The following is a 26,473-nucleotide window of genomic DNA, read 5'->3' as shown; positions in this document are numbered from 1 at the left end:
CAGTTTAGGGAATTCCCTGACGGTCCAGTGGTTAGGATTCCGAGCTTCCACTGCAGGGGGCACAGGTTCAGTCCCTGGTCGGGGAACTAGGATCCCGCATGCAGCACGGCATGGCCAAAGAAAGTGCAGTTGAGATAACAGCATTCATAACATTTCACTTCCCGCCTTAAGAAAACAAATGAACCATATGCATTTGTCAGTGGCAGTGAACTTTATTGTACAAGTTTCAGGTGCACAGACAGCAGCAGCATCTGGCATCTGAACACACTAAAGCATCGCATCGCCACCCATCACCCACGCTGGCCCCCCTCCCCCAAGTGCCCACAGTGACCTTCACGTGCTTCTTTAGAGAGCCGCACAGAGTGCCCTTGTCCACGTCCCCAGTTGCCCGTTGTTGACTGTTTCATCGACCCACTTTTCAGGATAAGTGCAGGCTCTTCACTCTTCAGTGATTCCTCAGACTAGACACTCAGGTGGCGTTACCTTTCATGGGTTCGAAGGGGCCTTTGACTCATTGCACCACACGCCTTGTTAGTGTGAGAAGTGTTCCTCATCTCATAGTTTCCTTTCTAATTGCGTCCTCTTTTTTTTTTTTTAATATCTGCTAACTTGATGGATCTTATTTTAATCCACATTTCTATGTATTTCACATGCATGTTTCCTTTTTTGTAGCTTCTAGTTTTCTTTTTATTCATTTATCTTTTGGTATCTTAGTTTCCTTATGAATATTTGAGCTTTTTAATATAAAAATATTAATCGTGAGTTTTTCTGTTACAGATATACTTCCCACTGCTAGTCTTAATTTTGTATTTAGTTACACCTCATTACCTGTAATTTCTTCCATGGCATTTTTATACCTAGAAAGTCCTTTCCTATTATGAAACAGACATTCAAATGGTCACATATATTTCCTACTGGTTACTTTTTTATTGTGGTAAAATACACAGAACATAAAACTTACCGTCTTAACCACTTTTAAGTGTGCAGTTCAGAGGCATGAAGTACATTCACCCTGTTGTACAAGCATCCCCACTGCCCATCTCCAGAACGTTCGTCATCTTCCCAAACTGAGACCCTGTCCCCAGTAAACACTGACTCCTGTCCCCCAGCCCCTGGCGCCCACCCTCCTCTTCCAGGCTGTGTCAGTTGACCTCCTTTGGGCTCTGGGCCCCACGCTCTGCTGACCTGCTCTCCTTTCCCCAGGCTCATCAGGTGCCCCCATGTTTCCACTTTGGAGCGTGGAGGGTGCAGTGGGTCGTGTGGGTGTCGAGTATGGTCTACCACCTGTTAGCTTGCCCTCTCCCAGCCTCAGTTTTCCTGATCTGTATAACGGGAGGAAGAATGCCTGCCTCACAGGCTTCATGATCTGTGAGAAGCCTTTAACAAAATGACCAGCACGCAGTGGGCATTTCGCCGCTCCCAGTTACCTCACTGTCATTTTTCCTTTATTTAGTGACTAGATGGTTTTGTTTCAGGGATTAGAAAATGAGTATCAAGAAGATGGGCAGCTCCTGGGACAGTTTACCTACGATCAAGAAGGGGAGTCACTACAGATGTTCCCGGCCCTGGTAAGGACCCTCGCGCTTCACACGGGCTGCAGGCTCCCAGGTCCCCTGGTTGCCGCCCGCATCCGCAGGACCCTCCAGCACTCACACAAGTGCCCACAGGGCGTGAGGGCCAATCTCTTAGGAAGTGGATCTGAGCTTCCTAGCTTTTCTGTTCCCGCACAAACCTTTCTAGTGTGTAATATTCTGCGTAAATGTCATGTGTGTTGAGTTCTCAAGAGTTTCACCCGAACTTCATGTCCTGTTGCAGATGGTATAGTTCATGTTAAAAGCTTAATCTCCAACTTGGCTACTTAATCTCAAGTCTCATACCTGGGGAAGTGATTGGGCTTGGGGGTATTAATATGAAATAAGTGTGATTTCCCCCCTCCCCTCAGTTGCAGAAAACACCGGAAAGAGCCTTCCAAATTGTGGAACTTCGAATTTTTTCTAACTGGGGCCATCCGGAATACACGTGTCTTTACCGGTTCAGAGTTCACGGAGAGCCTATCAAGTAAAGAGACTACTCACTGTTCTTGTACATTCTGTATATACGGGGACAGCCTGGAACACTGGACTCCTTCATGGACGCAGGCATACAGAGAGCAGGAAACTGTCACCCCTGAAATAAACGTATTGCTTGCCAGCAGGACGTGGGCCTGCAAGCGATCAATGCTGACACCCAGCTTGCTGTTCCGTCCACAGGAAACACTGCATGTTGACTGCTTGGGTTCAGAGACCCGCTAGCTACAGGTGGTCTCTGGGGAAATTCATTTGAATGTATGGTTCACAAAGACACTTACTTTTTTGGGGGCGGGGGGGGGATTGTTCTTGAACATAAAACTCGTTGTATTTGCTTGACATGAGGAACAAAGCAAAGGAAGTTAAAAGGTTTGTTGGAGTGTTCTTGCAGCCTCGACAGCGGCCTTCACTGGCCTTTTTAAAGGACTTTCTGGGGCAGATACGTGGTCACCCCAGACACGTTTGTTTCAGGGAAGAACAGTGTCACCGGAGTTCAGAGTTCCGAACCCCCTCCCTTTAGGGTGAGGTTTTCCTCTATTCAGCACCAGTAGTTCTTTCAAGTCACCAGGTGGAGAAGTAATGAAAACCGGGTCATCTGCCTAGTTTGCTCCCACTTCTGAGAATGATTTTCCATCACGTCCTGGCATGCAAACGCTCATTTAGGAACCCTGGAGAGTTTCCCTTTGCAGGTTGAAGTGGGTCTGATTCGAAAGGGGATGGTCTGGATCTACACAAACATGTAAATAGAGTTCTCAGGTCTCCACTGGGCTCATCCCATCGGATTTTCCCTGCCGTTTCACTTCACACTATGAATAGGAACCAAGAAATCTAATCTTTCGGGTATTTTCAGGCTTTGTTTTGAATTTTGCTGAAAAGCGAACACTAACATGCTCTAAGTCTTTCAGAGGCTTATGTTTTTATTCCACTGATGGTTATTCAAGGAAATTGTCCAGTGTGGCAAATTCATGAAACCAGGACATTTGGTGATTAGTTTTTCTGACAGCAGCACTTTGTACTAGCTCTGGTTGGGATTTGCCTTTTATCATGACTGTCGGCCATTCTTTCTCGATTCCTGTGAGACTTGTTTTGGTTATAATTAGTATTTAATATTTAGATTATTTTACTGAGCAGACTTTATAAATGAGATATCTGCAAGGCACTTAAAGTGTTATAGATGTTTTACCTTAAAAATTATTTAAGCTTTATTGGGTTAAGACAGTTTTTTGGTGTACCATAAATGTTGTATTTTCAGAAAAAGATAAATGATGGTGCTGACTGGTTTTCTGAAGAGTTTTATGTATATTGCACAACAGTCCTCAAATATAGAAAAACTAGCATTTTTTTTCACTCTTGTTAGAACTGAAACTAATGCCTATGCAGATAAGTTGGAATAAAATGTATACAGATGTTTCATATATTACAAGATAAATATATAAATCAAAATTTCCTATATAAAACTAAATTTGGGAGATGGGTGGAAATATTTTGAATATTAATTTATTTTTAAAGATGCGAGATAGGACTTTGTGCAATGTATTTTTGTAAATGCTTTTCAAAATATTTGTCTTTGGTAGAGCTTCTTTTGCTGCCACCAAATTGGTAAGATGCTATCGAAATGTTTAAATAAAGAGTTTTAATTTTTAAAAGTGCATGTGACATGTCAGGTGAATAATAAAAGTGCGCTGCTCTTCTCTCCCGGCTTCGTCTCTGCCCGGGGCGGGGCCGGGGGCCACAGCGCGGGGAGCGGCGCCTCCCCGGCTCCCTCCGCCCGCTCCAGGCCCGCGGCCGCCCCCGCCCCGGGGCCGCCTCCTCCCCAGCCCCCAGCCCCACCCCCACGCCCCCCCACCCCCACCCCCACCCCGGGCCCGAGCCGCCGGCGCGCCCGCAGGGCTGGAAGCAGGATTTATCGGGGAGCCCACGGCCACAGGGACGGCGGGGACCGCGCACGCGGCGCCCGGGCCGCACCTCCCTCGCCACTGCGGCGCCGGCCCCGCCCCGCCGGTCACGTGGCCGCCCCCCACGGGCTCCGCCGCCCCGCCCTCTGGTCACGTGGCCGCCCCCACGGGCTCCGCCGCCCCGCCCTCTGGTCACGTGGCCGCCCGCGCACCGCCCCTGGCGGCGCGCGGCTCCTCGCGAGCCACCGTAGAGGGCGTCGGGCGGCCGCCGGGACGGAAGCCGAGCGGCGCTGCCGACCGCGCCTGCGACAGCGTCAGCCCTGCGCGGAGCGCCGGCCCGATGGCGGCGGCGGCGGCGGCGATGGCCGAGCAGGAGAGCGCCCGGAACGGCGCCCGCAACCGCGGCGGCGTCCAGCGCGTGGAGGGCAAGCTTCGCGCCAGCGTCGAGAAGGGCGACTATTACGAGGCGCACCAGATGTACCGGACCCTCTTCTTCAGGTAGCCTCCGCGCCGCGGCCGCCGCCTTCCAGGGCTTTCCGTCCGGCCGCCGAGCCCGGCGCCCCGCCCCCGGCCGCCTCCCATTGGCTGCGCCGCGCCGCCCCGCGCCCCCATTGGCCTGCGCCGCTGCCCGTCGCCTGGGCGGTGGGAGCAGGCAGCCGTGCGGAGGCGGGGGAGGGCTGCGGCCCGGGAGCTGGACCCCGGCCCCGAACCCTGATCCGGATCGGATGCTGGACTCCGACCCAAACCCCTGGCCGAGACCCCAGACCCCTGACCCTGACCCCAGACTCGGCCCGGTCTCTGGACTCCGACCCAAGCCCCGGATCGAGACCTCACACCCGTCGCAGACCCCGGACCCAGACCCAGAACCAGACCCAAGCCCCTGGCCGAGACCCCAGACCCGGCCCAGAGTCCGGACCCAGACCTAGAGCCATGGCAGAGACCCCAGACCCGGCTCAGAGTCCGGACCCAGACCTAGAGCCATGGCAGAGTCCCCAGACCCGGCCCAGAGTCCGGACCCAGACCTAGAGCCATGGCAGAGACCCCAGATTCGGCCCGGTCTCTGGACTCCGACCCAAGCCCCTGGCCGAGACCCCAGACCCGGCCCCAAAGTCCGGACGCAGACCCGAGCCCCGGACGTAGCCTCCGGACCCCGGGCCCGGCCCAGACCAGCCTCCCCCTCCCCCTCCGCGGTCCGAGCCCCACGCCTTTCCTCCGTCTGGGAGTCCGTCTGCGAGTCCGGCCGCGAGGCTGCAGACGTGCCTCTCCTCTGGTGTCGCCCGTGCTCACCCGCATGTTGTTTTGTTACTGAAGCAGCCGATTCCGTAAAGCCGGTATTTTTGTTGTACCTGCGCTGCCCGCTGGCCACGTGCGGCAGTTGAGCTTCGGAGATGTGAGTCCCTAAAGGGATGGGCTGTGAGTGTGAAAACACGGGCTTCAAAGACTCAGCACAGAGAACGTGTCAGGTCACTGGTGAGGAACCTTCAACAGCTGATTGCACGTGGAAGTGATGCTTGGATATACTGGGTTAAATAAAAAGTCTTTCTTTTACTGTGGCCTTAGGGATTTTCAGAGCACTGCTTAGCTCGGTTTTCTTTTGGACTGCAGTGTGTCACACCGTTTCTGCTGTCATACAGTTACTGCTATAGTTTTTTTAGTTGTTCTTACACGTGTGAGGCATTTCTCTATATTACACCCATTCTGTGAGGCTTCAGGTTCTTGTCTTAAAACAATTGCGCCATTCGTTAGCATTTAAAGATAATTTTAGAGGATTTAATGTGTTCTATGGAATGTTTTTTCTTTCTAAACTGCTGCAGAACAGCAAATATTTTGCTATGATATTTAGGGGCAGTCAGGTCTGCCTTACACCATTTAGGCCTAGATTTACATTTTTTCTTTAACTAGCAAGTTGAATTGGTATTTTGGGAACTCTGGCATTACTTTCTGGTTTGGTTGTAGCTGGGTTTAGAGGTAGCGCGTCATGGCCCAGAGGACCAGGTAGGAGTGAGCTGATTCTTCTTCACTTGAGGAGCCAAAGATATAAGCAGGCTCTGAAGTCTGTAATGTTTGCCCCAGTGATTAATCAGCAAAACTGGATCTTCCCAAAAATAAACACAGCGTTCCTTGTTTTGAGCCAGTTCTGCAGTCACTGCTGTACCAGGAACGTGATTGTTGATTAGCTTTGAAGAGGCCAGTCCCTCTGCCCGGAGTGTGCTTTGTGGTGACGTGGGGACAGATGCAGGCTGTCTGCCAGCCCGGCCTTGACCTGGGTTCGAATTCTGCCTCTGCTCTATGACCTGGAACTCAGGACAACTTGTTGAACCTCTTCTCCAAGGCTTGGCTTCCTCTTTGGTCATTTTAGGGGCTCCTGCACCTCTTCAGGACTCCCGTGAAGTAAATGATCTGCCGTGGGCCTCTTTGGGGGATGTGGTGGACCCAGGCACCGGGCCGTCGTGGCCGTCCTGGGGGTCCAGCTGAATCGGCCTGGAGTTGTCCCCATCCCTGTAGGGTACCGTCCACCTTCAGACCTGCGATTGCAGCCCTGGTTTAGAGCTCTGCACGGATGCATAGCCCCCCGAGAAGTCAGCTGCATTCTTTTTTCACGTGTTTCTATGAATAAGTGCTTTTAAGTATTTACGTAGAGTGTACAGTTTGATGGGTTCTGACATATGTACATGCTCAAGAAATTATCAGCAGTCAGGATACTGAAACTACCCATCATTCCCAAAAGCTTTCTCATACATCTCTATAATGAATCTTTCACCCCTTGCCCCCAGGCACCCACTGATCTGTCATGATAGATGGATTTGCATTTTCTGGAATTTTATACAAGTAGAATTGTATAGTATGTTCTCTTTTTATGTTTAAGTTTTTTAAAATTTACTTTTTTGACCGCATTGGGTCTTAGTTGCTGTGTGCGCGTGCTTGCGTGGGCTTTCGCAAGTTGCCGTGGCTTCTCATTGCTGAGCACAGGCTCTAGGTGCACGGGCTTCAGTAGTTGCAACATATAGGCTCAGTCGTTGTGGCTCTCGGGCTCTAGAGTGCAGGCCCGCTAGTTGTGGCACACAGGCTTAGTTGCTCCGCAGCATGTGGGATCTTCACGGCCCAGGGATCGAGCCCGTGTCTGCTGCATTGGCAGGTGGATTCTTTTTTTTTTTTAATTTATTTTTTTAAATTATTTTTGGGGGGGTACACCAAGTTCAATCATCTGTTTTTATACACATATCCCTGTATTCCCTCCCTCCCTTGACTCCCCCCCCACCCTCCCTCGAGTCCCTGGCAAGTGGATTCTTAACCACTGTGCCACCTAGGAAGTCCCTGTGTAACTTTTTTGAATTCCTTTAGCATGATCGTTTGGAGATTTAGCCTTATGTGTATCATTAGTTAATTTTTATTGTTGAGTGGTATTCCCGCAGTTTATCCATTCATCTGTGGGGTAAACTCACCAGTCTGTTCTGTTTTAATTCACTTACACTGTGTCCCCCTGCAGTTTCAGAAGGCGGAGGGAGAGCTGGGCAGCCCAGGAGGTTGGCCTTGGGGGGTGGGGGAGGTAGGGGGCTGCCGCAGGGCGGGGCAGGAGCTGCTGGTTCCTGAAGGTGCTGGTGCCCTGGGCACTCCCTTGTCTCCTCCGCCTTCTCTCTGCCCCGACAGGAGGGGGTCCATTTTCCGGGCCTGGTGGCTTGTTGGTACTCTGGTGACTGCTCTGCAGGGTGGCCCATGGCCCGGAGGGGCCTCTGCGCCTGCGGGGATCTGATGTGAAGGGGGCCTTGCTGCCCGGGCGGCCTTCCTGAGATTCCTGTTGATTGTGGTGGTTTCGCATCTTCAGTCGAATGAAGAAATTGTTTGAAAGAGGAACTTCAAACCTGTGCTCTCAGCCCACCGGGCCCAGGATGGAGTGCTGGGAGAGGGCGTGCGGTGGACAGCACGTCCTTATCATTAGTGTTAAGGCTTCCCTTTCTGTGCTCTGCTGTTTTTTTTTTTAAAAATAAGAGCAAAATAAACAAATAATTGCATGGATGCAGTGCCAGGTTGGGGTGGTGGTTCTCTGGGCCCCCAGGCCTGGGCAGCACCCCGTCCCCTCCTACTCGGGTACCGGGTAGCCGCATCCATCCCTCCTAGGGCTGCGCAGTGCCCAGAGAGCACGTCGGGCTTTCAGGGCGCCTGTCACTGCTGCGGGGTTTCCAGCGTTCCTGGCGTCACTGTCCCCCCTCCTGCGGGTGGGGCAGGGCTGCCCAGGACTGTGCGGCTGTGGTCACTGGAGCCGCTGCCCCAGGAATCGGTCTTTCTGCCTCTCGGGCCTCGCTCCCTCCCAGGCTTTCTAGGCGCTCATCTCTTGCTGTGCCTCGGGGAGGAGAGCCTGGAGCCCTGCTGTGTCCCCAGAGCCATGCCCTCCGGGCATCTGTGCTGGTGGCTGCACGGGGGCTTATTTTTCCCTTTCGTGCCCATGCCTCACCCATGCCCTGAGGGTACCCCAGGCTGCTTCTCGGGCTGCGGGTTTCTCCTCCTGGTCCCACCCGCACGCTCACTGGGACGAGGCCGCTGCTCCCCAGCCTGGTGCGGGAAATCCCTTTCCTGCCGTGGGTCCCAGCTTGAGCCGCGCGCGGGCCGCAAGCCAGAGGGCAGCTGGGCTCCCGCGGCTCTGTCGCCAGGGCGTCTGTGGGCTGCCCGCCCGGGTGTGTCTCTGACCCGGCTTGTCTGGGCCGGGTCACAGGTCTGACCGGCTAGGCGGGTTATCTCCCTGATGCTCCCGGAGAGGACCGTGTGGCCAGTGGACGCAGGGCCCCGCCGCCCTAAGCGTCTGTCTGGCTTGCCGTGGACGGAGCGTCCTTGCTGTCCGTGTGTGCAGGGTCCCGTCCCCATCCGCAATTCCGGAAGCCGGCTTTTCCCGGCTCCCATCCCTGGTGAGAAATGTTCCAGGTGGAAAGCAGCCCGGTCTGGAGGGGGCGGCCCAGCGGCCCGACGTGTGGCCCTCACCCGTTCTCCCTGCCCCTCACCGCGGCCAGGCCTGTGCTTGAAGCTGGAAGTGGCCCCCCGCCCCTCACTGGTTCCTCTGCTGAGACCCCTGCCCTCCAGGGAGGCACTGCTTTCGGCTCCTGGCCCTTTTGGGCAGAGAAGGTGCCCCGCATACTGTCACCAGACAGCACTGCTGCCCCGGGGCGCTGTGTGGGTGGGAGGGGGCCGTGGGCACCCAGTGCCAAGCCTGGACGGGGTGGGGGCGGGGTGCTCTGGGAGGTGCCCTCAGACCCAAAGGCCAGCTCTGCTCCGTTCTCGGGGCGGGGGGGGGGGGGGGGGGTGGTGGGGGGGGGGTGGGAGCGCTTGCGTCATAGGTGCTCACGTGACCAGAATGCCCCGCCTTTGGAATCCAGCCTCCGAGGCCGCCCCTGTGAGGCTGGGTGGCCGTGCTTAGGGGGCCTGGGAGATCCCGGACCTGACCGACTCTCCCCTTCTCTCCGTGCAGGTACATGGCCCAGAGCAAGCACGCCGAGGCCCGTGAGCTCATGTGCTCTGGAGCCCTGCTATTCTTCAGCCACGGCCAGGTGAGCCGGCTGCCCGGGGCCTGGGATGGCACCGGGGCGTCCAGGGAGAGGCCTGGTGGGTGGCCCGGCACCGGTGCTGGGTGTGAGGGCAGCAGCCGCAGCGCTCAGAGCCCTTTCTTAGGTGTGGTCCGTTGCCGGTTTCTCGCTGGAAGGCAGCTGGCCAGCCTCACCATCTTCTGAAAACGGGCCGGAGCCTTGCTTCCCACTGACCGTCCTTTTCTCTGTTTCATAGCAAAACAGCGCGGCTGACCTGTCTATGCTGGTCCTGGAGTCGCTGGAGAAGGCGGAGGTCGAGGTGGCCGACGAGCTGCTGGGTGAGGCAGGGCGGACACGCCGTGTGCACACGCGCACACACACACACGTGCACGCACCAGCACGCCGTCCGTGTCCCCCCACCCCCGGCGCCCCCAGCCTCCCTGGCAGCGCCGGGTGGTCCGGAGCCCCTGCCCTGTTGGGCGAGCCCTTTTGCGAGCTGCCCGGCCGGAGAGGCAGGCGGGGGCCCGCTGGGCGGCCCCCCTTGCCCCGCACCCCTCCCGCCTGCTCGGGCCGCGGGCTCCGCCGTGGGCAGGCGCCGCGGTGGTGGGTTGGCGTGGCCGCAGCACCTCGCCGGTGTGCCTGCTGCTCTCTGCTCTCTTCCTACGTGAAGCGGTTGCGATTCGTTCACGTCTGCGAGACGCGCAGCGTAGAACCCGAGCAGCCGCGGCTTCTCCTGGACCAGGCGTGTGTGGGTGTCGTTCGCAGAAAGTCTGGCCAAGCTGTTCAGTCTGATGGACCCCAACTCCCCGGAGCGGGTGGCGTTTGTGTCTCGAGCCCTGAAGTGGTCCAGCGGGGGGTCCGGGAAGCTGGGCCACCCCCGGCTGCACCAGCTGCTGGCCCTCACCCTCTGGAAAGGTAGGCGCGGCCCGCGTGGGCGCGGCGGCGGCTGCCGGCGGGGTCCCGGTGGGGGGGTTGGGGTCCGCTGCGCGGCGGGCGTGGGGGGCGGGCGTCCGGGGCCGCCGCCGGGGCTCTGACGGCACGTCGCTCGTCTTCTGAGGGAGCGTGTGCGGGGGCTGTTGGGGCCGCGAGGGGGGCGGGGCGGGGGCGCGGCGCCGGGGGGCGGCCTCGACCCTCTGAGGCTGTGGGGACGGGTCTGGGCGGGAGGCCGCGTGCCTCCGCACGCTGGTGCTGGGGTCCTGTCGGCGGGGCAGTCCGGCCCGCGGCCGCCCTCCCTGCCGCCTCGTCGGCCGCCTGCGGCATCGGGGCCTGGCTGCGGCCCCCGCCCGCCGGCTGGGGAGCTGCTCAGGGGCCTCGCCGGGTTCAGCTCTTGCATATTTAACATGAAACATTGGAAATTCAAGAGCCGGGCATCTTAAGGTGCCACGTCAGGCACGGGTGGCGCGAGGGGGAGGCTGTGCTGAGGGGTGTCTGCGAGGCCCCGTGACGGGTGGCCTCCGGGCAGGCGCGTGCGTGGGTCTCCCGCAGGCGCCTCTCCGGGGCTCGCGGGCACCTAGCGACGTGTCGGATTTCTCAGGTGGAGGCTCTAAAACCAGAGGGTCCCTCTTGGGGTCGGAGGGACAGGAGACCCGCAGAGCACAAGGCCACAGAGCAGGCTGTTTGCTGCGGCGCCCCGCCGTGCTGGGCTGGGGGCTGGGGTGCGGTGCCGGCTGCGAGGAGGCTCCGCCCGGGAGGCGGGGCCCGAGTCCTGCCGCAGGGGCCCGGGTGGCGCCCGAGCGGGCCGGGGGCTGCCCCGCGGCTGGGTCTCGGCCTCCGAGCCGCTCACCCCGGGCGTCCTTCCCGCACGGCGGGCTCCGAGCGGCCTCCTCGGGCCCCACGGCTCGGTGCCAGCAGCGCCCCTAGCTGTGACGGCGGGCACCGGCTGCCGCGCCGCCCCGGGTGCGCGGCGGGGGTTGAGTTGCCCTGGGTGAGAGCCTCCGTGTGGGGGGTGGGTCCAGGCGTCCACGGCGCTCATCCTTTCCTGCAGCTGGCGGGGCCGGGGCTTTGGGCACTCTGTAAGAAAGACCGTTAGGACCCCTGAGAGTTCAGTAGCTGGTGTAGAGGGAGAGGCTCAGCACAGTCGAGCGTCGGAGGAGGCCTGGTCCCTGGAGACCCTGCGTGCAGCTCCGTCCTGGTCCCGTCAGCACGGCAGACCCGGGGCCCTGGGCGCCGCGCTGGCGGGATGCGGCTTCCGCCTCAGGGCTTGACGCCGCCTTCCTGACCAGCTCCCCGGTGACCCCGCTTTGAGTGGGGGCGGCTTGGCCTCTGCTGGGGACACAGCCCGGGTGGACGTCGGTGTGGCGATGACGTAGGACCAGCGTCCTCGCTGCATGTGGGGGTGAGTGAGGGGGGAGGAGGGTGGCACTCACGGGTCTCTCCCTCCCTCCCCCCGCAGAACAGAACTACTGCGAGTCCCGCTACCACTTCCTGCACTCCAGCGACGGGGAGGGCTGCGCCAACATGCTGGTGGAGTACTCCACGGCGCGGGGCTTCCGCAGCGAGGTGGACATGTTTGTGGCCCAGGCCGTCCTCCAGTAGGTACCTGCTTGCTGTCCGGCCCTTGCGTCCACGTCCTCCTGGGGTCCAGGGACGGCCTCTGGCCGAGCCTCCCGCGAGGACAGGCCTGAAGTCACTCAGCATCCCACACGCGGTGCGGTCCCCGGTGTCACCCTGCTGCTGACCTCCAGGCCCCACACACGTGCTTCTCAGCTCTTTTAGGCCGATTTATGACATTTGTATTGGCAGAACAAGTACGTCTTATGCTTTGAGTTAGCATGTTGTTGCCGTCGATTTTCTGTGTGTTTTCCCCAGTATCTGTCACGTTTGGTGGTGGGGTCAGTCGTGGGACACATGCCTGCACTGAATATTCAGCAGCGCCCTGAGATGTGAAGCCCGCGTGTGTCCCAGCTTTCGTTCCCGGGCCGTGTGTCTTCCCAGGTGTTTCACGCGCCTAGACACGGTGATGGGGTGTGGCCCGCCAGCTCCCCCACCCCAGCTCTGTCTCTGCCTCTCTGTCCCAGTTGAGCCTCCTCCTATTTTGTTGTTTTTTGATAATTTATTTCGAAAATATTGAAACACAGTACAGTCGCGGAGACGTGAGTGTTCTGTTGGGCTCACACAGTCGAGAGTTCACGTCGGGCGACCTGAGGCCTGACTTCCCTTCCCAGCAGACAAACCACCATGTGTTTGTCGAGATTATTTCCTCCCGGGAAAGCACTTGGATCTGGCGACGGGGCTTTGGGATGGGGCGTGTCTTGTGAGTTGTGGGGGCACCGAGAGCTTCCGAGCTCTGACACGTCACCTCTTGCTGCTGAATGTGCGACTTCGGCCCGGGCTTGGCCCTTGGCGCTGCTGTCTCCGCTGGCCTGAGCCCGCGCCCGTCCATCCGTCTGCATCGAGGGCCTGCACCGCAGTGAAGTGCAGCTGCGGACCCGACCTCCACGGGGCGGAGCTGGGGCGGCAGCCGGGCCCCCGTGCTCTGGCGGGAGGGGGTGCAGGGGCCCTGCCATCTCTTGGCTCTGCTGACCTTGAACACGTCACCTTCTCGAGTTAGTTCTCCACCGCTGTGAACCGTGGGACTCCCTGGGGCAGCTGGTCCACGTGTGGGGCCTGGCTGGCGCCTTCAGTGGGTCGCGCCGCAGCACAGGCCGTGCGAGGCCCCCTGGGCGGGCGTTCGCCGAGCCCACGTCCTCCTCCTCCCGGGGTCCCGTGTGCCCACCCACTGGGGTGTTCGTCACTTCCAGGTTTCTCTGTTTAAAGAACAAAAGCAGTGCCTCCGTGGTGTTCACGACGTACACGCAGAAGCACCCGTCCATCGAGAGGGGCCCTCCCTTCGTGCAGCCCCTGCTCAACTTCATCTGGTTTCTGCTGCTGGCCGTCGACGGGTGAGTGTGCGTGTGTGGGGGCGTGTGAGTGTGTGGGGGGGGGCGCGTGGGGAGGCACGTGGGTGAGTGTGCACGCGCGTGTGTGGGGGCGTGTGGCTTCTCTGCCCATGCCCTCGGGCGCGTGGGCATCAGCTGCGCTGCCTCCGTCCTGTCCAGGGGGAAGCTGACCGTGTTCACAGTGCTGTGTGAGCAGTACCAGCCGTCCCTGCGGCGGGACCCCATGTACCGCGAGGTGAGGGCCCCGGGCGGCGGCTGAGGGGGAGGTGGGGCGGAGCCGCGCGTGGGGGCCGCGCGCTCCGTCTCGGTGGCCTCGGCGACCGTGCTCCTGCCTCTTGCAGTACCTCGACCGGATAGGACAGCTCTTCTTCGGCGTGCCGCCCAAGCAGACGTCTTCCTACGGAGGCCTGCTAGGTGAGGGGCTGCCGGGCGCGGGGCTCGTGGCCGGGGCGCAGAGCACAGGGTGCCGCCCCAGGGCCGGGAGCAGGCCGGCGCTGGCGGGCAGGTTGCAGTCTCTGGCCCAGGCCTCGTACCCTGGTGGCCGCAGCTCTTTGCCCCCACGCGTTCCCGAGCAGAGCTCAGTCGTCCCCTGGGATCCCTCTCCGTTGGCCGCAGAGTCGAAGGCAGATTTGTTTTGTGGTGATATACGCATGACGTACAATTCCCCACCTTAACCGTGTCTGAAAGTGCAGGACGGTTGTGTGAGCTGCGCGCACGCTGTGCGGCGGGCCTCTGGAGCTCGCCATCTTCCCAGACTGAGACCCTGCCCCCACTAAACACGGTTCTCCGCCCCCTCCCCGGTCCCTGGTGCCTACCCCTGCTTTCCGTCTCTGTGGCCCTGACGCCTCCGGGGACCTCACGGAGGGGGCATCACACAGCATCTGTCCTGTCACGGTCAGGTTGAGCCCTGACCGTGACAGGTGCCGGGATTCCCTTGCTTTTCAAGGCTGGCCTGTGTGCCATCGCGTGGAGGGGCACGTCTAGCTCACTCGGCAGGGGACACGTGGCTTCCTCCCCCTTCGGTTGCTGTGGACACGGGTGTGCACTGAGCGTGTGTTCAGTCCTCCCTGGCCACCCAGCAGCAGGACTGCTGGGTCTGTTCAGTTTTGGGAGGAAAGGCCGCACTTCCTGCAGCGGCCGCGCCATCCTGCGTGCCTGCCCGCAGGGCGCGGGGGCCCCGCTGCCTCCACGTTCTTGCCGGCACTTGCCCTGACCTGGTTATTTGACAGGAGTCACCCTCACGGGGCTGAGGTGGTGCCTCTGTTGAGTGTCCTGAACTGCATTTGCCTGGTGACTAAGCACGTTGTGTGTCTTTTGTGTGCTTCCTGGCCATTTGCGTGTACGTCTGTGCGTGTCATTTGCATATTTTTGAATCAAGTTGGTGGTTTTACAAGATCTCTGTACTGGGTATTAATTCCTTACCAGATATATGATTTGCAAATATTTTCTCCCATTCCGTGGGTTGCCTTTTTTTTTTTTTAAGACTTTATTTTTTTAAAGCAGTTTTAGGTTCACAGCAAAGTTACGGAGGCAGGTACAGAGATTTCACATAAATAGCCCACCCCGCAGGCACAGCCCCCCCCCCCCCCCCCCCGGTGGTACATGTGTTATGGGTGAGCCTGCAGTGACATGTCATTGTCACCCGTGGCCCAGGTATGTCTGGGTGCACTTTTGGTGTCTGTGTTGCGTGGGTTTGGACAGGTGTGTGACGACGTGCCCACCGTTACAGTACCCCGCAGAGTCGTGCTGCCCTAAAAGTTCTCTGTGTTCTGCCTGTTCATGCTCCCCTCCCCTGTTGCCTTTTTACTTCTTGGACTGTCTTTTGATGCACAAAATTGTTTAAATTTCATGAAGTCTAATTTGCTTTTTTTGTTGTTGCTTGTGTTCTTAGTGTCATTTCCAAATCCAGTGTCATAAAGCTTTTGCCCTGTGGTTTCTTTTAGGCGTTTTTATTTTTAGGTCTTAGATTTAGGCCCTTGATCCACCTTGAGGTGATTTTCATGTGATATTTTACTTATATAAGGGTCCAGCTTCATTCTTTGGCATGTGGATTTCCAGTTTTCCCAGCACCATTTGTTGAAAAGACTACCTTTTCCTATCAAGTGGGCCTGGAACCCTTGTCAAGAATCAGTTGACCGCACCTTGTTGGTTGTTTGGTCTGATGCTAGTTAGCACTGGAGCTTACAGGCTCTTTGGTGGGGCTAATGGCGGACTCTGGGAGGGCTCACGCCAATGCACACTTCCCAGAACCCCTGCCGCCAGTGCCGCTGTCTTCTCAGTGAGCCACAGCTGCCCCCCACCTCTGCAGGCAACCCTTCAGCACCAGCAGGAATTTTTCTTGGCACCACCATGAATCAGGTGCAAAATAAGACCACCTTCCAACAACATAAATCCCATGTATTCTGCCTTCTCTTCTTCTTGTAGCTTTCATACTATAAACAAGTGTACTTTCACAGTCAAAAAAAAAAAAAAAAAAAAATCAGTTGACCACATTTGCAAGTGTTAACGTCCCAGTTCTCTGTTCCATTGGTTGACATCTGGCTTTATGCCAGGACCACACTGTTTTGACAACTGTAGCTTCATAGTCAATTCTGAAATGAGAAAGTGTGAGACTTCCAGCTTTGTCCTTTTTCAAGATTGCTTTGGCTATTTATTTGAGTCCCTTGAGATTCCAGATGAATTTTAGGATGGGTTTTTCTGTTTCTGCAAAAAAATGTTTTTGGCATTTGAGATTTCATTCAATCTGTAGACGGTATTGGCTTTAGGTGGTATTGACATTTCAACAATATTAAGTCTTTTAGTCTAGGAACATGGGATGTGTTCGCATTTATGTGTTTAATTTCTCTCAGGAATGTTTTATACTTTTGATTGTACAATTTTCACCTCTTTGCTTAAGCTAATTACTAAGCATTTTATTATTTTTGATGTTATTGTAAATGGAATTATTTCTGTAAGTTATTTTGTAGACTCTTTAGGAATTTTTACATGTAAAATCACATCGCTTGCAAACATAATAATTTTAGTTTTCTTTTCAATTTGGAATCCTGGTATTGCTTTTTCTTGCCTAATTGCTCTGGCTAGAACTTCAGGTTCAGTTGACCCTTGCGCAACGTGGAGGTTGGGGTGCTGATCCCCCGCACATGTGGAAATTGGCATGTAAGTTAGAGTTGGCCCATCGTATCCGTGGATTCAGCCACCTGCAGACCAGGTAGTACTTCAGTACATATACTCAAAAACTCCACGCATAAGTGGCCCCATGCAGCGCAGACCTTTGCTGTTCAGGGGTCCCCTCTACTGTGTTGGACGGAAGTGGTGGCAGCAGCCTGCGTGCCTTGTTCTTGGTCTCAGAGGAGGAGCTCTGAGTCTGTCACCGCTGGGTGCGGTTTGCTCTGGGCTGTTCTGTATGCCTTTTATTACATCATAACCTGAGATGGTTTTCTTCTTCCTTTGTGAGTGTTTTTATGAAGAGTGTTGAATCTGTCGCATGCTTTTTCTGCATCAGTGGAGATGATCATTGGGTTTTCCTTCATTCTCTCGTGTATCGTGTTGGTGGACTCTCACATGGTGCCCCGTCCTTGCATCGCAGGAACAGCTCCCACTTCCCGTCGTGGAGTCTCACTCCTTCACTGTGCTGCTGCTTGCAGTTTGCCAGCCTTTTGTTGAGGATTTTTGCATCCGTGTTCATAAGGGATATTGGGCTGTAGTATTCTTTCCTCATAGTCTCTTTTCTGGGTTTGGTATTTGGAGGATGGGTGGTACCAGTGAAGCCATGAGGTTCAGGGCTTTTCTTCGTTGGGAGACTGATTACAGAGTCAGCCTCCTCACTCATCAGCATCTGTTCCAAGTGTGTATTTCCTTGTGCTTTAGTCTCGGTAGGTGCTAGTGGCCAGATCACTGACCCTGCCTCTCAAGGCCAGGCCACCTCCCCGTGTCCTGCCCGTTCGTCTGGGGCAACCTCGGGTCTGCGACACCACTAGAGTCCTGACTGAACTCCAGCCCTCCAGCAGGGCAGGGACCAGTATAGTCCTGCGCTTAAAAGTGGGTTTTGCCGCCCTGATGTTTTGTTTTTGAGTAGGTGAAGCATGTCCCACAGAGTCCAGATGTGCGGGCTCGCACCCAGCCCTGCCCCTGTACCACGGTGACTCGCGGGCCAGGCAGCGCTTGGTTTCCTTAGCTTCCTTCTGGTGGGAACTTTGTAAACACGCAGACGGCCTGTTCTTCGTAGACCGTACCCACCGCCCTTCATCTTCAGCTGTGGAGCTGCTGCAGGCCACGCAGCGGCAGGCCCGGCGGGGCCCCATCCCTGGGTGCTTGGTCACGCGGCTCCGTGCGCCATGGCTGTCGGCCCCGCCTCGTGGGGGCTCTCTGTGGGGAAGGGCAGGGGAGCGTTTGCCATGTTCATGGCCATCATCAAACTGTGTTCCGTATAAGGTCTTCCTGTCTCCCAGATTACCTGAAAAGCTGTTTCCCCTTAAATACAAGTTGGACTTTTCACTTGTAAGTTGTCTGTCTGGAGTTCTAGTGGAAGGTGTGGGGCGGTGGGGCACGTCCTTTCTCCAGGCTCTCGCATCACGGCCGCTTGTCTTGGTGGCCCCGTCCTTCCTGCACCTCAGGCCCGTGCAGCGTCCGTCCATCCCGCTGCGGTGACGTTTTAGCACGTCTGGTCTCAGGCTGTGTGTCCGCACCCTGTGTTCCCGTCGGGCCTCGACTCCTGACCCTCTGCACATTTTGTCACAGAGGCTCCCAGCCCCAGAGGCGCCGGGCGTGGTGACTGGGCCGCGCTCCCTGCAGCTCGAGGGGGTCTCCCCCGGGGACCTGCTCACCCCTGGCTCAGTGCCCCCGTCACGGTTTTAGGGCACTTCGTAAGCTTTGCTTTTATACTTACATAATAGTTGTTTTTTGGATAAAAATTAGGTAAAAAGGAACGTGTCCACCTTGACAAGGCCCACAGGTGACAGCAGTTGATGTTGTTATGGGACGCTTCTGGAACTGTCACATCTGACTGACTTGTGTGTTAGTTAACATGCGAGTGAGTTACCTGCCCCTGGTCCCCCGTGATCCTCCCAGACCTGACCTGGCGGCTGCGGGTGTCTCCTTGCCGGGCACCTGGGCCTCCTCCCCGCGTGGCCCCAGCAGCATCCCCACGTCTCCGAGCACAGAGACGCGTCTCCACAGAAGGACCCACAGGCGGGACTTGGGGGTTGGGCCGCCATCATCTCGCCAGGGCCCGGTCGTGGCATCGGGGCAGGGGCAGCGGGCGAGGCGTGGCCGTGGCCCTGACGGTGCCGTGCGCCTCCTTCCAGGGAACCTTCTGAGCAGCCTCATGGGCTCCTCGGAGCAGGAGGGCGAGGACAGTCAGGACGACAGCAGCCCCATTGAGCTCGACTGACGCCCACGGACCTGCACGGACACGGCCTGGACCACGGCGGGCGCGGCTCCCAACGCGGGTCCGGACCTGGGCCCCCGGCCTCCGGCCGAGGCTGCGGGGCCGCACGTGGGGTGTTCGGGGCCGCGCCGGCTGGGCCGCCGTGTACTTTGAGATCTCAGACCCCAATAAAGCACAGGCCCTGCGGCGCCTCCTCTCCCGGCCCTCGTGTCTGGTTTGCTTGGGGAGGGCTCGGTCTTGCGGGCCCCTCGGGCGGGGTGGGGGGGGGTCTCCTGGCCACCGTGTCCTGGGGCGTGCCCGGGTGGCTGCTCCGTGCCACGCCCCGGGAGCCGCGGCCAAGCGCCCGGCCAGCTCAAGGTGGCACCCCGTCGGGAGGGTGCAGGACCGTCCACCTTCGTGGGGCGATATTTATTGTCTTTGGGTGATTGTTGATTCCTCTGACCTGATATTTTAGGTTTTAGCCAAATGACCAGCCCAGGAACGAGCAGACCTGTCCCTTCTCACCGACATGTGTCAGATGCCCCAGGATAGGCGCAGAGGGCAAACACTTTATTTTCCACAGTTATAAGAGCTGTAGCTTCACACCGAGCGATCATGCATGGGAAGGAACAGAACACACAACTTTATTTACTGTAAAAATGGAATTGAAAGGAAGGTTTGTGTTCACTGTTGAGTTAAATAAATCCTTTGTCCTGGGCTCTGCAGCACTGGTCCTTTCTGAGCGAGCTTCTGGGGCTGGCCGTGGGCTGGGCCGCGGGGCCGGGGCTGTGAGCAGCGCCCGGGACCCCCAGCGAGGGGCACGGGTACCGTGCCCGGCGTTTTCCACGTCTGTCCAGAGTGTGTCCTTGGTGGGCGGCAGCAAGTAGCCAGTGTTGTGTCGTGACTTTGGATGTAAATGTGCCGTGTTTCATGTAAACCTGCAGACAGGGGAGGCCTCGCAGGCTCTGCGAGTGGCCTATAGGGGCTGGGGCCCCCGAGCCCTGTGGGCTCCGTGCTGTGAGTGGGACGCGCCCTGCTGTTGTCGAGAGCAGGCTGCGTGCGTCTCTGCGACTCCCCCGCCTCCGCGTGGGGGCTGCCCGGGCCTGCGCCGATCTTGGGCCTGAGGACCAGAGCGGGGGCCCTGCCCGCAGGCGGGGCAGGCCCAGTGGGGACCATGCAGGTCCTGCCTTGTCCGAGAAACGCTCCCCGCCGCTTGTGCGGCCGTTCTGGGTGTTCTGTTCTTTCTTTCTGGAGTTTTCTGGGTAGAGCGTGTGGCTGTGCACACGCTCAGAGACAAGGGCACAGACCGCACGCTGGCACAGAGCGGACACCTGCCTGGCCGGCCCTGCACAGCCAGGAAGGTCTGGGGGACCAGCCCAGGCGCGTCCTCCTGCCTGACCTGGAAGACGGTGGACCTGGGTTCTCGGGGAAAGGGTGACCCCCGCAGCCTCACCTGGGCTGGGGGGCACCGCCTGGGGCAGGCAGGGTCTAGGGGAGAAAGGGCCCCACGGCTGTCCACACCCCCAGCCCAGCCATCTTGGGGGACCCCCTGACCAGGAAGCCTTAGCTGGGGCCCCACTGCGAGGAGGGGGCCCTTGTGCTCCCCTTTTTATCCTGCGGCCCCGCCCAGAACCCAAGTTCATGATCAGCCTGAGCTGTGGGCATTCAGAGGAAGGGGGCATCCCACGTCCCCTGCGCGTCGCCCACACGCCACGCCAAGGCCCTCAGGTGCCTCTCTCCTGGCAGGTCCTCCTGGGGGCCCAGAGTCCCTCTCCTGGTCTCTCCTGGTCCCAACAGCTGGTCCCTGGGTCCCCGGAGAGCATGCTGACCCCACACAGGGCACCAGGTAACCCAGCAGGTGACCCCTCCGCTCCCCACGGGTTTCCTGGGGAGACAGGGTCCCTGTGCACATCCTGCCCCCACACACGTCCTGCACCACACGGGGTCCCTTCCCTCCCCCAGCACCTCCCACAAATACGTTCTTACAGACGTCTCCCACCCCCCCAGGGTGAGGCCCAGTGGTGGCGACCCCTGGCCAGCAGCGCTGGGGTCCGGGCGGCGGCCTGGGCGCAGACGTCATCCTCCGCAGGTTCCAAGGCTGTGAGGGCGGCGGGGGCGGGGCTCACGGACAGCGCTGAGTCCGGAGCCGCTGAGGGACGTGCCGGGGGCGGGGGGCGGGGGTTCCAGCCGTGGGGCCTCTGCCTCCAGGACCCACACGTACGTGCAGCTCGGCTTGTTAAGGACGCGCGCCGTGTCCGCCACGCCAGCCCTCGGGATCCCAGACGGACACAGCGGGGGTGCAATAAATACTGGGCGGGGGGCGGCGGGACATGGGGGCAGGGGGACATGCAGGCTGGCCCTCGTCCCCACAGCCCAGCCTCCTGGTCAGGCGTGGGGGCCCACTCAGGTGGCGGTGGCAGCGGGGGGTTCTCAGAGGAAAGGTGGTCCGGCGGGCAGGGAGGCAAGTGGGGGGCTGTGGGTGTCACGTTGGGGGCGGGGGCGGGGGCACGGTGGGGTCCGGCCAGGCCGGCCCGCGGTGAGGTTCTAGGGAGACAGGTCCTTGTGGCTGACGCCCGGCCCCACCTGGCCACACGAGGGCGGCCAGGGCCCTCCTTCCACCAGCGGCCGCCTCCTCGCCGGCCACGTCTGCCGAGTCGCGTCCTCAGGCTCCAGGACCGTCGCGTGTTAGGGTTTGTGCTTGAAGTGGGCTTCCACTGGAGAGGGGGCAGGGTCCCACCCAGTCACGGCCACGCGGGGCCATGGGGCTCGGGCCCCAGGCCGCCCCGCCCGCCCGCCCGCCCGCCTCACCTGCGTACTCCTGGGGCAGCATGGGCCTGTCCACCACCTTCCGGAAGGCCTCCATCCACGCCCGCTGCTCCGACTCCGTCTCGCAGGCCAGCAGGAAGCGGCGCTCCGGCGTGACGATGGTGATGCCGTGGGGCCAGTGGTGGCCCTGGGTGGACGGCGGGAGCCCGTCCAGCACCGTGTAGCCGCTCTCCCTGCTGCCGATGAAGACCTCCCCGCGGGCGAAGGCGTCCTGGGGTGGGGGGGGCCCAGGCTGAGCCGGGCAGGGGCCCCTCTCCAGCCCGGAGTCGCTCACCCGCACGCGGCCCCCAGGCCCAGTCCTTCCTCTCCGGCCCAGCCTGGGCGCCACCCCCGTGCACCCAGCAGGCCCCGGGTGGCACCTCCCAGTCTCGAGGGTGACCCAGGAGCGCACGTCCACGCCAGGGGGGGGGCCCCGAGGCCGTGGCCTGGCCTTACCAGGGGGTCCTTGAAGTACATGAGCCTGCGGTCGTCCATGGTGAACCAGCGCCTGCGGAAGCCCTCCGTCTGCTGGGGGTCGAGGACGCAGCTGGTCGGCCAGAGGCAGGCCCCGTCCCCCCGGCCGGGCACCCCCTGCCCTCCCCCCAGCACATCCCCGTGGGGCGCCGTCTGGGCCCTGGGGCCACCTGGATCCTGGGATCTGAGTCCCCTGTGTCTGCCCCCACCCCCCACGTGGCAGGGACCGGGGGTGCACAGGGAGGTGGGCAGGAGGCAGGCTGGACCCAGAGCCTCAGGGTCCCGGGTCAGTGGAGCCCGTGCTGTCACAAAACACCGGGGGGTGAGGGTCGCTGGCATGGTGACCCCCCCCCCACCCCGACCTGGTCCTGGGTGGGCGACTGAGACAAGACCTCGGAGTGAGGCCTGGGCATCTGGCCGTCAGACCCACCTTGGGTCCGGTCTTCTCCATGTAGCCTTCCTGCAGGTAGTTCCTGGATAGCTTCGGCACCAGCTAGGGCAGGAGCGCTTGGGTTGGACCCCAGGAGCCCCCTCCCTTCTCCCTGCACCTCCCCTCCCCCCCCTCCCCCCTCCCCCTCACAGTGAAGCTGAAACACCCTGGAACAACGTGAAACCACTGCGGTCTCCAGGGGCCTCGGCATGCCCGTGTGGGCCCTCGGGCAGCCCCCAAACCCCTGCCCCAGACCAGGGCCCGCGTCCCCCCACCCAGGGTCAGAGGTAGCAGCAGCCACTCACGTCCGCGTCGCTGGCCCCTGGGAAGGCCACCTGCAGGTAGTGGAAGCGGGCAGCACGCAGGGCGTTGAACCAGTCTACCATCTCCTGGGGGGCAGAGGCTGGTGTGGGCCGTGGCCTCGGGGCCCCTTCACACTCACGCCACCCCTCAGCTCCCAGCCTGTGCGGGGCGGCCAGCACGGACAGGGCGGGCACGGGGCCGTGGGCCGCGCGGCCTCCTCTCCTGAGACGGGGCTGTGCGCGCGCCCTGACGTTCTCTACCCTAGAGGGGGGCTCCTCCATTTACAAACCCACCCCCGCCCCCAGCGAGGGAAGGAGGGCCGAGCTGCCCCCGGAGGCCAGCCCTCGCTGGGCGGAGCCGTGGAGAAGCCCCACGGGCCAGGCGCTGCCCTGGGCCCCCGCGTCTGCGTTGGTGCCGCCCCAGGCCCGGCGCCCGTCCTGGGGTGGGCGCAGCCCGCAGCCCCCCGTGAGCTCTCCCCGCGGCTTCCTCACCCGGGGCCGCCACGCTCACTGCCCCAGGCGCCCCCACCCCCGCCTCCTCACCCCGCAGACCTTGCAGCCTGCGGTCCCCCCAACCCTGGGTGAACCCCAGCACCTGCTCTGCCCACACCTGGCCAGACGGCACTGCTCCCCAGGCTCCAGGCGCACTGGGGCCTGCAGGGTCACCCTGACACCCGCCTCCGGCCACACCTGAGGCCCCAGCTCCGCTCAGGCTGCCTCTCCCAGCCCTGCCGCCTGCCTTGACCCCCGCTCTGTCCCGCCCAGCCCTCGCAATCCAGGCCGCGATGTCCCCTCTGGGCCCTGCCCGGGGGCCCCCAGCCCCGTTGCAGAGCCCCGAGTCCCTCCGGTCCCTTCCTGCCCCGTCCCTAGCACTACCTCCCCCTCCTCGCAGGCCCTCTCTTGCCTCACGGAAACCAGAGTGGTCCTCTGGACGTGTAAGTTGGGCCGCGACACCCTCCCCCCACTGCGCCTCCAGGGTGGGTGGACGGACGCGCGCAGCTCGGGTCAGCCCCCGCAGCAGGACCACGTCGTGCTGTCCTCCACCCCTTCCTTCTCTGCCCCCTCGTGCTCGGCGGAGTCAGCCACGGGGCGTGCACGCCCGCGCCCTCCCGGAGCACGGCCTCGCTCCTGCCTGCGGTCGGCTCAGCTGGGGCTGCGGTCGCCCGCCTGCTGGACGCGCGTCTCTCCTGCCAGACTTCCCTCTCACAGGGGCAGAGCCTCGCCAGTCAGGCTCAGCTGCGTCCAAGCACGGGGCCCAGCGCAGAGCGGGTGCCCGCAGCCCTCTGGGGACCCGGGCCAGGACAGCCCCCCACTGCTCGTGCGGAAAGCCCCTGGCCTCCCAGCACCCACCCTCTGCCTTCCCGGGGCTCCGTCTCCCCACAGGGAGGGTGAAGTGGAGGCTGCTGGGTAAAACTGGAGATTCGCTCACACGCCTTGAGCCAGCTTCCCTCCCCAAACCAGCACTGCATGAGAGATGGTCTCCTCAAGGCCTAACCCCGCGAGATGGGGAGCACAGCCACCAGCTGCTGGGAGCTGGCAGACGGGCGCAGGTGTGACCCAAGGCAGCTGAGAGCGACGCCACAGAGGGGAAGGCTGAGGCACAGCCCCGTCGGTACCACAGACCCTCGAGGGGCTTGGGAACGCACATCTCTAGGTCCCCCTGGGAGTGGGAGGGGCCTCTACGCAGGAGAACCGGCTAAAACATCGCCCCTCCCTCACCCTGGCACAAGATGGAGCTTTATTCTTTGCAGGGGGTGAAAAGAGAGGGTCTGGCGAGGGGAGAGGTGTGCCAGGCACAGGGTGTGTGCGCGCATGCGTGCCAGGGCACCGTCCCAGAAACAGTGAAGCCGTGTGACTACACGCCAGGCCTGAGGCCCCTCCTGATCCCTCTCAGCTCCCTCAGTGCTGGGGCCCAGGTGTATCTGCACCAGGCAGGAGGGGCTTCCTCCAGAGGATCCGCCCAGCCCCGAAGATCTCTCACCTGGAAGTCAGAGAACAGAGCACACAGACAGGAAATAGCCGCTTAGAAGAAATAAATATCCTTCAAGGATAAGAAAGCTTCAAATTGAACGTTAATAATCAGAGATAAGATACTACAGCCACGGGGCTTCCCTGTGGCCCAGTGGTTACGAATCCACCTCCCAATGCAGGGGACACGGGTTCCATCCCTGGCCAGGGAACTGAGGTCCCACATGGCGCAGAGCAACTAAACCCTCGCACACCACAGCTACTGACCCACATGCTCTGGAGAAGGCACGCCACAACAAAAGATCTTGCATGCCACAACGAAGATCTCACGTGCTTCAGCTAAGACCCAACACAGCCAAATAAATGTTAAAAAAAAAAAAAAGATACTATAGTCATGAAACAAGAACAGTGCACTTTGGGAAAGGAACAGCAGAAAAACCAAAAGGAGCTCTGAAGATTAAAACGTTGAGAGCAGAAACAAAACTTTCAATAGAAAAGTTGCAAGACAAAGTTGAAATTTCCTAGGAAGCAGAGAAAAAGGGAAAAAAGACTATAGAGATGAATGAGAGAACCAATCTAAGATGGCCAATATCTGAATAGTAGTTCTAGAAAATGAAAACAGAAAACAGAGGAATAAATTATTAAAGAAATAACTCCAGAAATATTCCCCAACCTTGTGGGTGTAAATTGCTAAACAAGGAGGACTCACCGAGCACCCAACGTGGAGGAGGAGGACAGACGTGGGCCCAGCCACGACATCAGAAAACACTGTGGGGCCAGAGAGTCAGTGGTACAGGGCCTTCAGAATTATGAAGGAAAGCCCGTTCCAACTCAGAATTCTGTGTTTAGCCAAACTAGCTCAAGTGGAAGGTAGGATTCTTAGATGTGCAAGGTCTCTGGAAGCCTGCCTCCAAGGCACTCTTTCTCAGGAAGCTACCAAACGGTGTGTTCCCCCAAGAGGAGGGAGTAAACCAAGAAAGACTTAGGACCCAGGAAACGGAATCAGCCCAGGACCAAGACGTGGCCGCAGCAGAGGTGCCTCCAGAAGGCTGAGGCTGGCCACTGCCCGGGACGGACCCAGGGACGTAGACCGTCAGTGCAGGGAAGCCAGCAATGAGCGCGGCGTTCACCAGGGGAGGAGAGACAGCTCTGAGCTCTAGGAGGAATGAAACATCTGCCGGAAACGAAAAGTAATTAGCATGAAGTACTCCTCGGGTCCAGCAGCATTTTTGTGGTCATGATAATGTACACTTTGAGTACAGACGTGGACAGAGTCGCAGCGGAAGGGTGATGGGTGAGCTGGGCGGGGTGAGGGCTGGGGCTTGGAGAAAGCCGGCGCTCGTCGGCCATGGTGAGGAGGCATCAGGTGATGGCAACACGGGCAGATCTGGCAGCAGCACAAGCATGTCATTTACACACATGGACATGGGTTCCCAAGGGATCCGTTAAAAAGCAGAAAAGAGGATTCTGGAAAGATGGTGGGGTAGGAAGCACCAGGAATCTGTCTCCCCACCCGGGAGACAACAGCACTGGCAGAACCTGACTGATGTAACCATGCTGGAATTCTGAAGTCTTACCACTTCCAGGGGAAGATTTGGAGAGTACGCTGTGGTTAACTTCAGTCGATTTCAGCTCTGAGAACAGATGCAGCTACCCAGCCCCCAACCCCACCCCACACAGGCAGCTGTGCAGGTGTGCCTGGAGCAACGTAGGGAGAATCTGCAGGAGCCAGGGTGAGCAGAAAGGACCCTGTCCTCCACACATCAGGTGTCTGTGCTCT

The 26,473-nt window shown here is 59.5% G+C and overlaps 3 protein-coding genes across 19 annotated transcripts in view; 2 read left to right on the top strand and 1 right to left on the bottom strand.

Moving 5' to 3' along the window:
* SUN1 (Sad1 and UNC84 domain containing 1) overlaps positions 1-3,715 on the top strand; it is a 56,938-nt gene extending 53,223 nt beyond the window's left edge. For all 10 annotated transcript variants that reach the window (XM_057749624.1, XM_057749632.1, XM_057749629.1 and 7 more), the window contains 2 exons: positions 1,476-1,568; positions 1,943-3,715. In XM_057749624.1, coding sequence (XP_057605607.1) covers positions 1,476-1,568; positions 1,943-2,062 — 213 coding nt within the window. In that variant the 3' untranslated portion in view covers positions 2,063-3,715. The remainder of the gene's footprint in view (positions 1-1,475; positions 1,569-1,942) is intronic.
* A 475-nt stretch (positions 3,716-4,190) lies between these two features.
* On the top strand, positions 4,191-19,432 carry GET4 (guided entry of tail-anchored proteins factor 4). Of its 3 annotated transcripts, none has more exons than XM_057748341.1 (9): positions 4,191-4,459; positions 9,417-9,495; positions 9,728-9,809; positions 10,237-10,386; positions 11,864-12,002; positions 13,212-13,352; positions 13,509-13,584; positions 13,691-13,763; positions 19,190-19,432. In XM_057748341.1, exons 1-9 carry the CDS (start codon positions 4,302-4,304, stop codon positions 19,264-19,266), a joined length of 975 nt encoding a protein of 324 aa, XP_057604324.1. In that variant the 5' UTR covers positions 4,191-4,301; the 3' UTR covers positions 19,267-19,432. The 3 variants fall into 3 exon arrangements, with proteins under 3 accessions (XP_057604324.1, XP_057604323.1, XP_057604325.1); XM_057748340.1 differs by having other exon boundaries at positions 4,217-4,459; positions 18,653-19,432; XM_057748342.1 differs by lacking the exon at positions 4,191-4,459 and adding an exon at positions 4,600-5,351 and having other exon boundaries at positions 18,653-19,432.
* A 1,858-nt stretch (positions 19,433-21,290) lies between these two features.
* Positions 21,291-26,473, bottom strand: part of ADAP1 (ArfGAP with dual PH domains 1) — a 57,625-nt gene continuing 52,442 nt past the window's right edge. For 2 of the 6 annotated variants that reach the window (XM_057748338.1, XM_057748335.1), the window contains exons 7-11: positions 22,729-22,812; positions 22,424-22,486; positions 21,976-22,047; positions 21,523-21,751; positions 21,291-21,428 (exon numbers count right to left, since the gene is read on the bottom strand). In XM_057748338.1, the coding sequence (XP_057604321.1) occupies positions 21,400-21,428; positions 21,523-21,751; positions 21,976-22,047; positions 22,424-22,486; positions 22,729-22,812 (477 nt within the window). In that variant the 3' untranslated portion in view covers positions 21,291-21,399. The remainder of the gene's footprint in view (positions 21,429-21,522; positions 21,752-21,975; positions 22,048-22,423; positions 22,487-22,728; positions 22,813-26,473) is intronic. The other 4 variants (XM_057748339.1, XM_057748336.1, XM_057748337.1 and 1 more) reach the window with 2 other exon arrangements.

This window comes from Hippopotamus amphibius, chromosome 9 (assembly GCF_030028045.1).
Source record: "Hippopotamus amphibius kiboko isolate mHipAmp2 chromosome 9, mHipAmp2.hap2, whole genome shotgun sequence".
NCBI lineage: Eukaryota > Metazoa > Chordata > Mammalia > Artiodactyla > Hippopotamidae > Hippopotamus > Hippopotamus amphibius.
This window is presented reverse-complemented; position numbering and strand designations above follow the sequence as displayed.